Source organism: Drosophila serrata, unplaced genomic scaffold, assembly GCF_035046125.1.
Source record: "Drosophila serrata isolate PLE 108 unplaced genomic scaffold, ASM3504612v1 contig_243, whole genome shotgun sequence".
Taxonomy (NCBI): domain Eukaryota; kingdom Metazoa; phylum Arthropoda; class Insecta; order Diptera; family Drosophilidae; genus Drosophila; species Drosophila serrata.
Genome location: NW_028257141.1, coordinates 175,149 through 191,598, shown reverse-complemented (window position 1 = coordinate 191,598; position 16,450 = coordinate 175,149). Strand labels below are relative to the sequence as shown.

Here is a 16,450-nt window from a genome sequence, read left to right as displayed (position 1 = left end):
GGTCTTAAAATATTGCTACCATAAAACATAGGTAATATTTTGAATTAATCGAGGTATTGGTATTTTTTTTATTTATGCCATATGAATGTTTTGATTTATTTAATAAAATGAAATAAGCTCAATGAGCTGATGGATACTGGTAAATGATAAAGAATGTATTTATCGAAGATGCTTCCTCTTACTATTATTTCGAATTATCTCTTTATTTCTATGAATGTCGTCGAACTTTTCTGGATATCATAGAATAATAAGAAATATACATACAAATAATATATATATATATATATATATAATAAATTAGAATATTTTTTTTTATTACAGAAAGAATGTCGGGCGAACAAAAAGTTGGATTTGCAGATATGACAACCATGTCCGAAATTGACGAAATCGGCATAAACCAAAATCTGCACATTCGGTATTGCAGTGATATTATATATGTATCCTTTACAATTTAAAGACTTAGGTGTAAAATGAATCTCTATCTTATATTTAAAATTAAAGTAACCTTCGGTCTTGTTCAGGACCTTAGAGGTAGTATTTAGAAAATAATAATATTCATGCTTGAAATTAAACTTCTATACAGGTTTAACTGCCAGTGTCAGTGTCAGAAATTTCAGTGTCGAAAGTGTCAGTTTCCGTACTGCCATTAGTATCAGTGTTACTAGTGTCAGCTATCAAAAAAGTGTTATAGATCCACACAAAATATAATAAATAAAAAACATACCTTCAGTACCAGTCGTCTCGGATTCAGGTCTGAATAATGTTGGAGTGAAGAGGCCTCCATTTTAAATCATAGCGGAATTTAATTATAATTACTTTCCCGTTCACACCGCCTAGGTTAAAAAAGCGTCCAGGATCAAAAGAAATTCTGCAAATGATTTTATTAATTGAATACAAATAAGTACTTTAACCTTTTAACAATATTAAATAAATTACTACGCAAAATACTTGTAAACACTGCAGCTGTAATTAAAGCTGCGAAAAAATAGATTTCAACATCGAGGTAGGTAGGTAGGTTTCAGTGGTGAGGCCCAATACTGGGGCCTCCAATTAGAGCTAAGCTCCTTTTTGGTCCACATCCTCTGTTTGTTGTTCTTGTTGATCATTATCAGTACCACCCAGAGTCAGTAAGGAAACCTAGGATTTCCGAAACTTTCAGCTTTCTTATGCTTCCCAGTGACTTCATCTGGTAGGCACCAAAGTGGCGAAGTCGGATGTGATTTAGCGCTGGGCAGAAGCAGAACAGATGTTCCGGTGTCTCTTGCTCTGTAGGTTGCTTACAGCTTCTACAGATTGCATTGTATGGCAGTCCCACCTTCATTGCGTGCGAACCGATCGCCCAATGTCCCGTGGTGGCTGCTGTGATCCTGCTAATATCCCGCTTGCTGTTGGATAGCAGTTCACTGGTTCGATTTTTAACGTACCTCGGCCAACATTTCCTTGACCTTCTGTGATCACTCTTACTAAACCATTCTTTGTTAGCTATCTGCCTAAAGTGGTCATGGATCCTTGTCTGGATCCCGTTTAGGGAAATCGGTAATTCGAAGTCTGTACTTAGCCCTGCCTGCAAGAGCTAGTTAATCTGCCTTCTCATTACCTGGGATCTCGTTGTGTCCCGGTACCCATATTACTTGTACCTCATTTTTGTCAGCAAGTCTATTAAGGGCCTTCTTGCATTCTGCCACTAGTCGCGAGTTTGTTTTCACGGCAACTAGGGATTTTATAGCCGCTTGGCTATCCGAGTAGATCAGCACTCTGGTGTCCCTAAGGTCCTGCCTGATGGAAAGTTCGACAGCTTTCCTTATGGCAAGTAACTCACCCTGAAAGCCTTTTCGATTCCCAAATTTTCAGCGTAGATCCCAGCCCCTACGCCGCAGCTCATTTTTGAGCCATCGGTGTAGAGGGACACCTCGTTCTCTTCTACTACTTTGCCCCTACTCCAGTCTTCCCTTGACGGGTATGAGGTCGAGAATGCGTTCCCGAAGTTCATCTTCGCGATCATGTAGTCGATCTTAAAGTTTGTATTTATGCCGCTGCTCCCAAGAATCTTGCCGTGCCCGGCGCCGTACTCCCTCCAGCAATTGCTTGCCTTCAGTCTCAATGCTCTCTGTGCTGCAATGTCCTTCACGAACAGTTCTATCGGCATTATATTTAGGATAGCGTTGAGGGCAGCCGCGGGGCATGAGCGCATTGCACCCACGGCCCCCGCACTCGCTGCACGTTGTATCCGTATCAGCTTCGTTCTGTTGTATGCCCTAGTTAGTGCCGGCCACCATACTAGGGCTCCGTATGTTAGTATTGGCCGTACCACTGCTGTGTAGAGCCATACAATTATCTTTGGGTGCAGTCCCCATTTGTTCCCAAACATTTTCCTGCAGGAGCAGAATGCAATGCTTGCTTTCCTTACTCTTTCTGCAATGTTATCTTTCTATGACAGCTTTTTATCCAGAATAACTCCTAGATACTTCGCTCGCTCCGCTAGTTTTAGCTCCATGCCGTTTATACTAGGCATGTTGAATGGTGGTATCTTAGTTCTTTTTGTGAAGAGCATAAGCTCCGTTTTAGTGGGGTTGATACCTAGTCCGCAGGTTTTTGCCCATTTATTTAATCGACCAAGCGCACCCGTCATTATTTCGCTAATACCATCAGGGTATGGTCCCGATACTAGCAGTACTACGTCGTCTGCGTATGCGACTGCTTTGACTCCACCCGTATTGAGATCTGTCAATATGGCGTTTATATTTGTGAGCCAGAGTAGGGGCGATAGTACCCCGCCCTGAGGTGTGCCTCTCTTCACAGTCCGCGTGAGGTGAGTGCCACTCAGTTCGGCTGTGATCGTCCTGCTCTTTAGCATGACCCCGATCCACTCTCTGATGCCTCTCTCAATACCTAACAAGTTTAGGGAGCCCAGAATAGAGTCGGGGTTCACGTTATTGAACGCGCCTTCGATGTCTAGGAAGGCTGCCATCGTGTATTTTTTGTGTTGTAATGTCTTCTCGACATGATGTACAACTACGTGTAGCGCTGTTTCCGATGATTTTCCTCTGCGGTACGCATGCTGCGCATCCGAGAGTTGATGTCCCTCTATAGATTCCTGGATGTGGACGTCCAGGAGTCTCTCTAGTGTCTTCAGGGCGAAGGAGGTGAGACTTATCGGTCTATAATCCTTTGCTAGGATATGCCCCCTTCTGCCCGGTTTCGGTATAAAAATGACTTTTGCCTCCCTCCACAGCAGTGGGATGTGCTTCAGTCTTAAACAAGCTTCGTAAATGGCTTTTGGCCATTTGCAAATGCTATGCTTGGCTGATTGTAGCATTGCCGGTATTAAGCCGTCTGGGCCCGGGCTTTTATACTTATCGAAAGAATCTATTGCACACTGAATTCGCTCAGTGGTAATGATGTCTTTCGTAGGTGTGTCCATTTGAGAGTTCGTTCCCTCCTCGGGTTCCGAGCTCAATCTTAGGCTTCCTGGGAAGTGGGTGTCACCTAGTAGCTCTAGTGGCTCCTCAATTGTCGTCGTAGCAGAGCCGTCTGCTTTGTTGATCAGGGTAGGGCTTATGTGCCCTTTAGCGAGAATTTTGCTTACTCTTCTTTATGCCTTCTAGTGACTCGCAGTAGTTTTGCCAGGACTCTTTCTTGGCCTTGTATACTGCCTTCTTGCAACTTTTTTGTGCTTCTTTATATGTTTCCCAATCCCGGGTTACAAAGCTGTCGTTGAAGGACTTTCTCGCGCTCTTTCTGAGCTCGCTTAGTTCGTTTGTCCAACACGGTGGGTGTTGCTTCTTCGAGAATGTTAGCTTACAAATCTCTTTGAAGGCGTTATTCAGAATATTTGTTAGGTCCTCCACCTCCTTGTCGAGTGCCTTTGCAGTGGATATAGTCTTGATCTTCCTGCCGTTTACTTTAGATTGGACAATTTCGCTGAAATTGTTCCAATCCGTCTTACGGGGGTTTCTTCTTGGCACCTGTTTTTTAACTGGTGTCGTTGTATCTATGGTCTGAGAAGGAGTGTTCTGTTGATACCCTCCAGTTCTCGACCCTGTAATTATTTTGTTCTATATGTAATGTAAGGTCTAACACCTCTTCCCAACCGTGAAACTTTTCCGTGCTCGGAAAGATGAAGGTCGCGTACTACCCTTATTACATATCGTAACATTCATACAGATAATATTGTCAAAGAGTGACTCACCTCTTTCGTTAGTCTCCGAACTCCCACAGAGCGTGGGCCTCGCATTCGCATCACACCCGAGCACTAGTGTTCTCTTCATCACTTCCGCCCATTGCAGCAGCTTGACTACCGGCTCAGTCGGGGCCGGCTCGGCATGGGCCATGTACGCCGATGATATGATGACTCCGCTCCCATCCGCCGCCACGAATCTGGCCACTGCTAGGTCAGGTGTGCTAAGATTGGGACAGAAAAAAGCAATAAAAAGATTCTTAATTACGATGCAAGCTCTCGACCTACCATTCGAGTTTGTGCACAGTAGTGTTTATCCTTGGATTCTCAGTCCAGCGACTTGCCCGTCCCTGGTCCAAGGCTCCTGTATCAAACCGAAGTCGATATCCCTCTCCCTTAGAAGGATCGTGAGATTAGCTGAAGCGTGCGAGTTGCGCTTCAGGTTAATCTGCACGATTCTCGACATCGATATTGATGGGGTTGGGTCGGGAGATTTGTCGTCGATGACCATGTCGTCCAACAATTTGTTGGTGTCATCGACCTCCTCCAGAATCTCGTCCGGCTCGGCCAAGAAGACCTTTATCTTGGCCCTACCGGGCCTTGTGGTCATTTGCCTCCAGCTGGGGCAGACATTGCTGGTTAATCAGCAGGAGGAAAGGCTGGCTCGCCTTCATTTCCTGCTCTGCTCTGAGGATGGTCCAGTCCTCTGTATGGATGCCTGGGTTCTGGGCCTTCAGACAGGCAATCACCCTTGCAAGGTCAGTTTGGCCCTTTGGTAACCAGATGCGAGCTCTGGGTCTTCTTGGGATCTTCCTGGCGTGGACTAGCCTAATCTTAAGGCCATATGGGCTGGGCTCGCTAATCTTAGCCACACACTCCGCCAGAAAGCTTCCTGAGAACCCTTCGTCACACCTGATAACCCGGTGCCCTCTGACCACGTCTGAGTAGTCGAAGGAGGGGATGGGGCCGGTCGGCATGCTAACCAACCTGTCTGTTACCATGTCGGCCAACTTGGCCTCGATCTCCTCCCAGTTCTCCGACAGCAGGCGACCGTCGTCATGTAGCTGGTCCACCAGTGCCATAGCCAGACTGTCTCTGGCCACCTCGCTAAATTTCTTTGCCTGGCTGACAAAGTTAGTCGCTCGCGGCTTACCCTGTGGGTCCGTCTTAGGTGCGCTTTCGCTCACTCCTCTTGTTGTTGTATTCATTTCAGTTCATTAACGCCCGCTTTGTTCGTCTTGGCAGAGGGGGTTTGGGGCTTTGAAGACAGGTCGATCGCAGCTTCGCCCCAAAGGGTTGTCTGGCCCTGGGAAGGCACCGTGCAGACAGTGCTGAATTAACCCCTCAGCTGCGAACCTCGAAGTCAGTGTGCACGGGTCGCATCACACACCTGACTTGAGGGGAGGGTGATTAAAGCCTTGCCTAAGTCCGCCCGACTACAATTAGTCAGCATCCCCGTTCGAACCTCGACTGGGAACATGCTTCCAGCCGCCCTCGCTTGGAGAGTATAGTCGCACTACCGATGGTGTACACAGTTACGGCAGATGACACAGTCATCCGTTGGTCCCCCTGTGCACCCTATCGGCTGACGGCCCTCAACATCGAGATTCTTTTTAATTCGGTAAATAATACTTTTCTTAATCTCACCTTAATATCTAAACCTCTGCTCCGAATCACTTCTAAAATAACAACAGATATAAAGTCAGAACATCGGCATTCAGCATTGCTCGCCCATTGCTCGCCCCTTTATCAAAGGGGAGGTATCTGGCCCGAAACCACAACTCTTAAAGTATGAGGACTCTATGAATCACATCAAGAAAATCTTCGATTCTCTCTCTTGTGACATTTACCGTTTACCGTATACCAAACGGATCACAGAGTCACGTTCTCAGCAGTCCAATGCTCCACTTGCCCATAATCAGTTTGCCTTACTGATGAGCGTTGATGATGATGATGACGAGGAAGAAGTCGATAATGTGAGTTATACAGTCAATACAAAAGCTGTTTCCCCTTTAAAAGTCAAGAAACCATTTTCCCATAATCAGTTTGGTTCACTGATGACATGGTAAAAGTCGATGAAGTGAGTGATGAAGTCAATGCAAAACCTGTTCCCCCTTAGGCCCCTTAGGCCTTCCTATCCCCCTATTTTATCTGGTGATTATGAATTTTGATTGTCTCCTGCTGGGAATGTCCGAATTTACGCAAAGGATTCTGACACCCACCGCCATATACTAAAGCTGTTAAACGCTCATCATGTTCAGTATACTTATTTTTGCTTAGACGAGGATAAAACGTTATGTATAGTGGAACTTAATCTAGCAGTCTCCTTCTTTGTTGATACGATTGTACAAGAGTTTAAAATGCAAGGCCACACTGTTGTCAATACGTAAAATCCGAAATAAAGGTTCCTCCTCGGGTCATCATATATAAGTCGGGTCATAAGTATTATTACCCAGTCCAACCAAAAGTGTGTGGTTTCTAAACCTGTCCCCTGCTCTGTCTTAAGAGGCCTGTGTGTGGACGTTGTTCACTCGAACATCCTACTGGGTTTATTCTGTGGTGCCAATGACTTTGTTTGTGTAATCTTTCTGGGTAATCACGCGGCCTAAGATCTTGTTTCTCTTGGATAATTCCGAAAATTGAACAATCGTCGCTCTGGAATTAACCTTGCCGCTCCTTGACAATCCAGTTCCCGAAGTCGAAATTAATTTGTCCCGGCCTCGGCTGTCCGCAATGGACAGTCCTTTGCGGATGTCACTGGGCAACGTGATAATCCTATTCCCCCAATGGACTCGTCATCTTTTAACTGAAATGCAACTAACTACATTACGGAGTTTCCTAACCTTTCTGGCAATTGCAGGAGAGATTTAAAGTTCGTGATCTTTCCTCTGGCAATGTTTTTTGTTCTGTCCCTACTCCTTCCTTGTTGAGTATTTTCCAAATGATTCTAGAGTTTCAGAAGGTGGTCGCACAGCTAAAAGCATCTCTAGCCCAGAATGTGAATTTGATTCAGGGATTCCCAGTTATAGAGCCAATTATGACTAATGTCATGTTAGATGCGAAAACATATTTACCCCCAACAATACTCGCCGAGGTGGTTCAGCCATTCTGATCAAGGAAGGAATTTCCTATTACCACCTGCATGTTATCAGGAATTGAGAAATTAACCTAGCTACCGTCATGGTCTTAACTAGCAGAGGAGAGTTCCTTCTTCCTCCTTCATTAAGTTGGACTAGTTTAAAGTTTGATCACCTCCTGTCATAACTGGGCCAAAAGTTCATCTTCATCTTCATCTTCAACGCAACACATCGTCTTTGGAACAGTTACAGAGCCGACGGTAGAGGGAGAGCTCAACATGATGCTATAACGAATTCTTCGTCACAAATTCTAGGGACTGGAAGCCCTACGTGCTTTCCATCCAACTCTAAGGCCACCCCGTCCTGTATTGATCTTTTTATCTTCAAATCGATTGCAAGTAACCTACTATCCATAAGGTATAGGCATGATCTTAGCTCTGATCACTTGCCGCTTGTAGCAAACTTGGCGTCTGGTCCTACTACTATTGTCTCTAGATCTAGTCTGAAACCAGGATTTTGTCTCTCTACTTTTCATGATTCACTGGATAACTTCCTTGAGCTTTCCACCACGAAGGAGAAGGTGGGTTCAGTCATCAACATCCTCTTTCGTGTTTAGGGAGGATTCAGCCAATGATTAGGGAGGCTGCTACTGTTGCTCCCGCACCGGTGTCTTTCTTACGGCAAGGCGTCATTGTACGGGAGGGAGTCAATCTACTCCCTTTCGCAACAGCCTCTGCCCGAAGAGAACAGGTGGTAGCTGACAAGTTTGACATGCACTATGTGGAATTTGACCCGTTTTCGTGGGCAAAATTAAAATTTTTTAAATTAAGAAAATTTTTCTTGTACAATGATGATTATGGCAAAAGGAAGGTATTTTAGAAAAGTGGGCGAGCCAACGCCCCTCTCCGCCCACAGAAATAAAAAAAAAAACGAATATTTAAAGCTATTTTCAAGATAGAGGCCCAAATTTTGGACACAGGATGAATTTCTTATTTCAAATATGGCCAGCAAATTCAGATCGGATAATAAATATAGAAGTTATTCTAGAAAAAAAAACATTTTTTGTATTATTATATGTATTCATTTTAAGCTTCATCATAGTCATCAATTTCATTATTATTTTAAAAAAATATGTATTGTCGTCTTCCCTTACGTCGATATCAGTATTAACAAAGCCTTATATTCTGCGGAGTTTGATTGTTCCACAATATATTTCCGGACGAATTGAACCTCCCTTGCTTACGCCACACTACTAGCAGTTCTGCATGTCAGATCAAGATGTTGCTTCCTTATAATTAAAATTACGCAAAAAATCGCAAAAAACGCACAATGAGCCTATATATTTTGAATTCAGAATTGACAAACCTACAACATGTATATGGAAACTCACTGATACAATGTAAACCTTTCTTTAAACCCTTTGGAAAGATCAATTTTCCAAAAGTGACAAGAGGACACCACTTCCTAAATATACAAATTCAAAAAAAAAAAAATACGAACGCAACACGCCACATATTAGTATCAACATATAGTAATAACGTGAAGAATTAATATTCAGTTTGAACTTAGTTTGATCATTTCCTTACATGGTATCATTGAAAATACGGAAATTTGCATACTCGCGAAAAATTAGTTTTGGCCACGAAAACGGGTCAAACTCCATTTAGTGCCATGACACACCAAATGGAACTTTCTGAGCCACCTGTAACCCTGCAGGAGAATAAGGAGGACATTAAAAAGCTAAAAGCAAAGAAAGCCTCTGGAGAGGAACAAGTTGACAATTGTGTTGCAAAAACTCTGCCCCTTAGAGCACTGCTATACCATATTCTCATCTTTAACGTGTCCCTGAGGTTGAGTTTTTTCCAAAGGCTTAGAAGAGTGGTTGCATTAGAATGATCCTTAAACCTGACAAACCTCCCGAGGACCTCAACAGTTATAGGCCTATTAGCTTCCTTTCCACATTTGGAAAGCTTCTGGAATCCTTAGGAGATTACGTCAGTCTCCGAAGGCAATTTCAATTTGGCTTCACATTGAGGCACGGCACCCTTGTGCAGTTTTACCGTGTGGTTGATTTTATACTCGAGGGGTTTTACTGTAAGCTTTGATATGTAGTGGCATGAAGGTCTACTTTTCAAGCTCAAGCCGTTAATGAACCCGCAACTATTCGAAATGTTTAGGAGCTTTCTCTCTGACAGGACATTCAGGGTAATCCATTATGGAACCCTATCCTCTCAAAGGTTGATTAAGGCTGGAGTTCGTGATGGGCCTGTGGAACATATCCATTTACCCATCAAAATGCGCGGTAGTGTCGCACTCCCTCAGAAGGCAGTCATGCCCTGGCTTGTTCCGCCTACTTGAGCAGGTCAGGGAGTTTAAGTACCTGTGGGTCACTTTGGACACTCGATTAACCTTCGCCAAGCATACAAGTGCCATTAGGCGCTCAATAGAGGATAAGGCCAGAAAGCTGAACTGGCTGCTGACGGCAAATAATCACCTGAGCTTGGCAAATAATACAATGGCAAAATATACAAGTCCATACTTGTACTCACTGGCAGATAAGGGATTCAAGTTTATGGTATTGCGGCCTAAGATATTATGAGTCGCATTCAGCTATTTCAAAATAAGTTTCTGCGGAGAATTACTTCCATTTGAATAGGGGAAAGGTGGTTCCAATAAACAGAAGCTTCCGACAATGGAGGTATGTATGAACAGCTAATAAAAATGGAGCTACCACTGATTGCCCACCATTGATTGACTTGAGTGCAGAGTTCAGCGCTATAAGAACTATACCCCCGCACCTGATAGTGCGATCTACTCGATATACTGTGAACACCGCTGGAGAAACTTCGGAGCTCAGAATCTCCGGCCAGGTTTTTGTGAGCACAATAACCTAAGAAGCAAACGAAAGTTTGGAAGCTTCTTTCGTAAACTTTTTGCATTCTAATAGGAAATACCTAGGGGGTAGGTTAACACCCTGGGCAGATATATTGGTATGCACAGGACTTCGAGGGGTCAGTATTTGGGACCACCCAGGGTACAAAACAGATATCAATGGCGGTACGGGTGCTCCCGTGGCACGTTCGGGCACCGAATCTTTTCTAGCGCTCGATCTCAGGACTCTTGGTAATAATGGGTTGGGTTGTGCCGTGGGAGGCTGCCACTGAGAGACCGTTGCGGGTAGTTGGGATCCGCCTACATGCTGCCCTTCAATAGCGGCTTGTTTGCGCCTCGGAGTCTCATTAAGTAGCGTAAGGCTACTAAATTGGGTGTCCAGCACCAAGAACATTTCAAGAGTTTTACGAAAATTCGATAAAATTCCCTTAAAACCGGTTTGCCGCATGAAACCACTCCGCGACAAGCCTCGCCGCAGTAGCGTAAGCCAATGTTTTTGCCAACATCTTCCACCGTCTGAGCTGCAACACTAATACACTTGGCGCGTACGAGGTAATTGCACAGCCAGCAGCCGATTGTAAGGTCCCCTGCAGGAATAGCCGTGTTGCAAGTTTTGGCGAAACAAACAATCTTGGTGGAGATTATTATGACTTACCACTTTACTTAAACGCTTGTAGGTAAAAGAGAGAGCGCTGGACAAGTGGAGCAAGATAAGAGGTGCAGCGAGAGTGAGAGAGCGGGAGAGTGTGGGAGATAGATAACTAAAACGGGCTTTGGGCCTTAGGAAACATCTTTTCAATAAAAATTTCATTTTGGTTTTTGAGGGATAACCGTAACCGTACTGCGTGTACCCTCTGTCATTGCATTAAATGACTGAGGCGTTTTCTGCGATTATCATAGTTTGTATAAAAAATAATGAGCATGATACTGCATTATATTTTTTGAAATTTTTTAAATAACTATGGACACTTTAGAGTGACTTTCTTACCTGCTTTTTTCTTCAAAAAATACTAATAGTAATAAAGGAACTATGTTAGGTTAGGTTGACCCGGACGGCCCCCCTGAGGGGGCCAAGCTTAGGCCAGTAGGGCCTAATGGACCTGGAGAATGTTACGCGGTGTTGAAGTTTTTTAGGATCGCGGTAGTTTTTGCGAAGGCAGTGGTTCACTTGTCGTCCTCTTGGAGGCATATGCTAGTGATGCCAGTATTGGGGCACCTAAGTGTTTTACTCTTGCCTGATTTAGACCTGGGCACTTACAGATGAGATGCTCCAAGGTTTCGGTTGCATCGGATTCATCGCATCTCCTGCAGTTGCCGTTGTTGGTGGATGCCCAGCTTGACTGCATGCGCGACAGCCAGGCAGTGACCTGTAAGAATTCCCACCAACAGTCTAAAATCTTTTCGGGATAGGTTCAGTACCTAGTGACTGAGGTATCAGATCTTTGCACATGCTTTTAAATGTTTTGCAGGTTGCGTAATTTCTTCACCACCCGCCCGCCTCTTCAACTCACCTTGGAGCGTTCTTAGACGTTTTCTGTCCTATCGATAGCCAGTCCGACTCCTTTCCTGGCAAGTTCGTCTGCGGTTCCGTTTCCACCTATGCCCTGGTGGCTGGGAACCCAATAGATCCGCACTGACGTTGTCGTGCCTAGGATATCTTGTGCATCCCTGCTTGCCAGTACATTTTTGGAACTGACCGCCGACGATTGCATGGATCTAATCGCCGCCTGACTGTTTACGAACAGGTTTACCGCCTCACACGGGTGGGCTATTTCCTGTTCAAGCTCTGCCGCCTTCCTGATGGTGAAAACTTCCATCTGGAATACTGCATTGGCTTGGTAGCTTATACGACAGCCTCGACTAGGGGTCTGTACAGTATATGCCCGCGTCCAACTCCTTCTTCCATCTTGGAGCCGTCAGTGTATATTGTGACGTATCGATCATGGTCTTGAACCGTTTTCCAGTCTTCAGGTCTCATGCTGTTAATGTTTTCACATCAGGGCAAGTTCTAGGCGTCATGTAGTCAGATATACTGCTCATAGTTCGACCAATTGAGCTGTGCCCGTATCCCTGTGGCGAAATATTTTTTAGCGCTACTAGGCGTTGTGCAGCCCTTCCCGCGGTCAGTGGCGCGGGGATATCCAGGGGATCAATTCCAATTATAGTTTTTAGAGCTTTTGCGGGGGTTGATCTCAGCGGGTTCTCTCCATAAGCTTTTTGTAAGTTGGCTTGCCACCACACGTAGACTCCGTACAGCAGAGTCGGACGCACCTTCAATATGTAGACTCAGTGCATCAGAGCGGGTTAGAGGTAAGGGTCGATGGACAGACTCCCGTTATAATAATGCTTATATGCTGTTATTTTCGGGGCCTTTCTCTCGAACCTTCTGATTAGGTCGTCGACCACTAGATTCCATAGGAGGGGCAATAGGACTCCAAACTGCGGCGTGCCTCTGTGCGCTCCTTTCACCATGGGAGCTGTGACCCCTCTGCAACTTATCCAAAAGTTGATGGCGGGGTCCGTGTTGATCGCTCCTAGACTCTCCATTATTGCGTCAGTGCTTATATTATTGAATGTCCCGTATTTGTCTACAAAGACTCCGAGAGTATATTCCTTGTTGTGTAGGGCCCTCTCAATTGCGACTACTAACGAATGCAGCGCCGTCTCCACTGATTTCCCTTTTGTTTAGGCGTGCTGATTGGTTGACAGCAATTTGCCCACATCGTTTCTGATGTATAGGTCCTGCACCTTTTCTAGCGTCTTGAGTAGAAAGGAGGTAAGGTTTATCGGCCTGTAGTCCTTGGTACTGACGTGGCTGCTCATTCCTGCTATCGGCAGGAAGACAATCCTCGAGGGCCTCCATTGGGTTGGGACACAGCCCGTACTAAGACTAGCTGTGTAAACTGGGTGTAGCCATGATGTAATGACTTCTTTGGTCGCCTGGTGCTTTTATCCCCGCGAAGGAGTCATAGCTCTGTGGATTCTTCTAGAGGATATGAGATCTTCTGGGATATGCTCTTCCCTGGTTGCTGGTGATGGTGCTCGTTGGCATCGTTGATCTTTGTGCGACCTGGGAAGTGCGCTTGCATTAGTGGTGTTATGGTCTCTTCGCTGCCCTCAGTCCAGAGATGACTCTGTATGGTGGGTTGCTTTGAAAGCAACTTCGGTAGTCTATCCGTTTCTGGGGCTGTCTCTACGTTGGAGCAGAAGTTTCTCCAAAAGCTTATTTGCACCCTGAGTATTTCCTTCTAGTAGTTCCTTAGCAGGAATTGCTGGTTCTTTGGACTGGGTTCTACCAGGCTCCTGAGTTCTTTTGGTGTGGCCGGCCTATTGTGTGCCATGTAGCGGGAAGTTACCAGTAGGCGCTTTTTCTTGCTTTCTAGCAACACCACAGTCAGGTCATCCGAACTGTAATGAGACATAGGGTTAGTTTGAAGACCCTTCCTTACAAGTACGGCGGTTCTGTTCTTGCTTACCGATGTTGGGTAGAACGCGTTGTAGTTTGAGGAGTTTAATCCGGTGACGGCATTGCCCAAGGAAATGCATGGCTCTTGGACTAGAGCTACATCGGCGGACCTTTGCTCCATGGCAATGAGGAGTTCCGCCTACGCGACATTGCTCTTATGGAGATTGAGCTGCATCACCCTTAGGGACATGGGTACCAAGCTCAACTCCACTCGGAGGGTTGACTACTATCGTCAGGTCACCGTATAAATCACCAATAATGGAACTGAAAATTAAATGATTTATATTGTTCCTTAAGTTAATTATGTTAAGTATTTAAATATTTTGTTTGGTTTTCAGCGAAACTACATGATAGACTTATACTGGTTCAATACTTATAGCGGTTAATCCTTATAAAACCGTTAATATATTTAATAAGGTAAGATTCTGTTATATTTTTTTCTTCGCCTGAAAAGACTAGTTAACAAACGTATTTTTATGATATAGTATAATTAACCGAAATCGAAAATATATGATCCGACCGATTGCGGACAGAGTATGTTGTTGTCATGGAGTACAAAGCTAAAAAAAAAGGCGGTCAGTAGAATTTTTTGTGTTCCTAGGTCCGATCTGACCTTTACCCCACGTAAAACAATAACCAACTTTCTTTGTATTTCCTATCAGAATGCAACTCTGAGAGTCTATCGGTTTCTTCTCTGGTTATTGTCTTCATAGAATCCAGGTTAAAGTTGGAGATTTTAAGATTTTAAATTTTCCAGCTGTGTTCACGGTATATCGGCTAGATCGGCGCATTATACGTGGTGGAGCATTCATCTTCTAAAGTTGTTTACCTCAACTTAGAAACGTCGCACATTCCCTCATTTGGACGGAATGATTTATTATTACTCGACTTAATTACAAAACCCACATTTATTTTTTTTCCTGCCTATCAAAGAATATTGATCTTGCTTTGGAACGCTCTGAACTCTTACTATTCGCTCTACGCTCTATGCAAACCGAAGATTTCCGTCCTATTCTAACAGATCTCTCCTAATTAACATACCTCCAACCTAGCCAACCGTAAAACTATGGCCCATGAATGAGGTTCTAGATAAAGTTATGCCAAACATGATCTTTGGTTTGCATTCAAATTTAAACCGTGTAGAGATTAATAAGCTCTTTTGAACTGATAGTTAAACAACTTCAGAGGGGGATAGCAAAGTGCGTCGGCACAATACCTGGGCACACAGAAAGGAATACCGTCGGAACCAGGCGCATAAACTGAATTGACACGATGAAGATCTTAAAGAAGAGAGCTATCGTTTAAGCTAGAACTGAAAATTAAGTTCGATTTGGGTAAGACGTAGGAATAAGTCTGATTTAAATACGAAGAGTTTGAATAAGTTGTATGAAAAAACTGCCAAAATAGATCGGCTATTGCCTGATTATTGTTTGCGGTACTATTTTCAAATGAAACCAAGGAATGATTTGTTTTAGGCTTACGTTTTTTATTGTGAGGGTTGGATCCTGTAACGAGTAAAATAGTTTTTATAACACTTCGCGTTCAGAACGGTAAAGTTCAACCGAGCTGGCAGATAAGAGAATAAGCCAGATTGAGAACCGGTGATTTTAAATTTAGCATACAGCTTAAATTTTTTATTATTAAGTTGGCATAACTCTTTAGTAAACCACAAAGGTTTATTCGAGATTGGCGGGTAGTATAACGGAACACATTCAAAAAAAAATTTATGGTGTTGTAAAAAATATCCACGGCAACTGCCATATCAGGGTACATGTTCAGATCGGTCCAATCGAATTTATATATGAAACTATTCAGAGCTTGTCGAGCGAAAACAGAGGACTTTTTTGGGCTGAACGGTCAGACCGAATGTCAAGAGTCACATCAAAAGATGGATGATAAGGATCTTCGGGCTGCGTCAGAGGCGCCACCCTTGCTACTCTGACTCTCGCAGGATCAGAGACGAAGCAAAGATCGAGCAAGCGCTGTAAGGAATTTCGCACATGGTTGACTTGAGACAGCGAAATGTCGAACAAGCCAGCGATAAAGTCATGTTGTGTAGGTGTATGGAGAGTATTGGTGGAATTCTTTGAGCACCAAATAGTACCAGGGATATTAAAATCTCCTAGGACTACCAATAATCCCTATCCGATAGTTTATTGCAAATCTTCTTAATAGCGGAAAGGTTGTTCCAATAAATAGGAGGTCCCGACAAGGGAGGTATGGTACTGTAAACACAGCTGGAAAAACTTCGGAGCTCAGAATCTCCGGCTTAAACCAGGTTTGTGTGAACATTATAACCTGAGAAGCAAACGAAAAACTATCTAGTTAGGAAGCTTACTACGAAAGCCTTTTTGAAGGCCCAGTGGTCTGATCATGCCTAGGAAGAATTATTTTTACAGTCCGGTCTTTTTTCTTAGCTTCGAACTCTTTGAATGGTCAAAATTTGAGAAAACCGAGGGGACACAATGGATTCGGCGGCCCGAAAACTGATGCAGTAATGACCTTTTTGTAGGCTTTGGCGAAACAGACAATATTAGAGGGCATTATTATTACTTTCCACTGTACTATTTACGTGAGAAGATAGAGAGAGTGCGACATACAGATCGATGTGGAGATAAGAAGTGCAGCGGGAGAGCGTAGGAGTATGAAAGCCTTTTGAAAAGTTTAGCCGTTGCGACGGCGCTGACAACGTCTAAATGGGGAAGGCACAAAGATGAATGCATAAGAATGATAAGGGAAGCACTAGCTGCACAATTAAGTAAATATATAAACTCAATCAAATACACAGATAAGATAAGATAAGATAAGCTGCATGCACACGGGAAGTGAACGGGAAGT

General features: G+C 44.1%; 1 protein-coding gene across 1 annotated transcript in view; it reads left to right on the top strand.

The window, feature by feature from the left end:
- The first annotated feature begins 323 nt into the window (after nt 1-323).
- LOC110187879 (unconventional myosin-VIIa-like) overlaps nt 324-16,450 on the top strand; it is a 159,931-nt gene continuing 143,804 nt past the window's right edge. The window contains exons 1-2 of the mRNA XM_086832044.1: nt 324-437; nt 13,967-14,029. Coding sequence (XP_086688170.1) covers nt 327-437; nt 13,967-14,029 — 174 coding nt within the window. The 5' untranslated portion in view covers nt 324-326. The remainder of the gene's footprint in view (nt 438-13,966; nt 14,030-16,450) is intronic.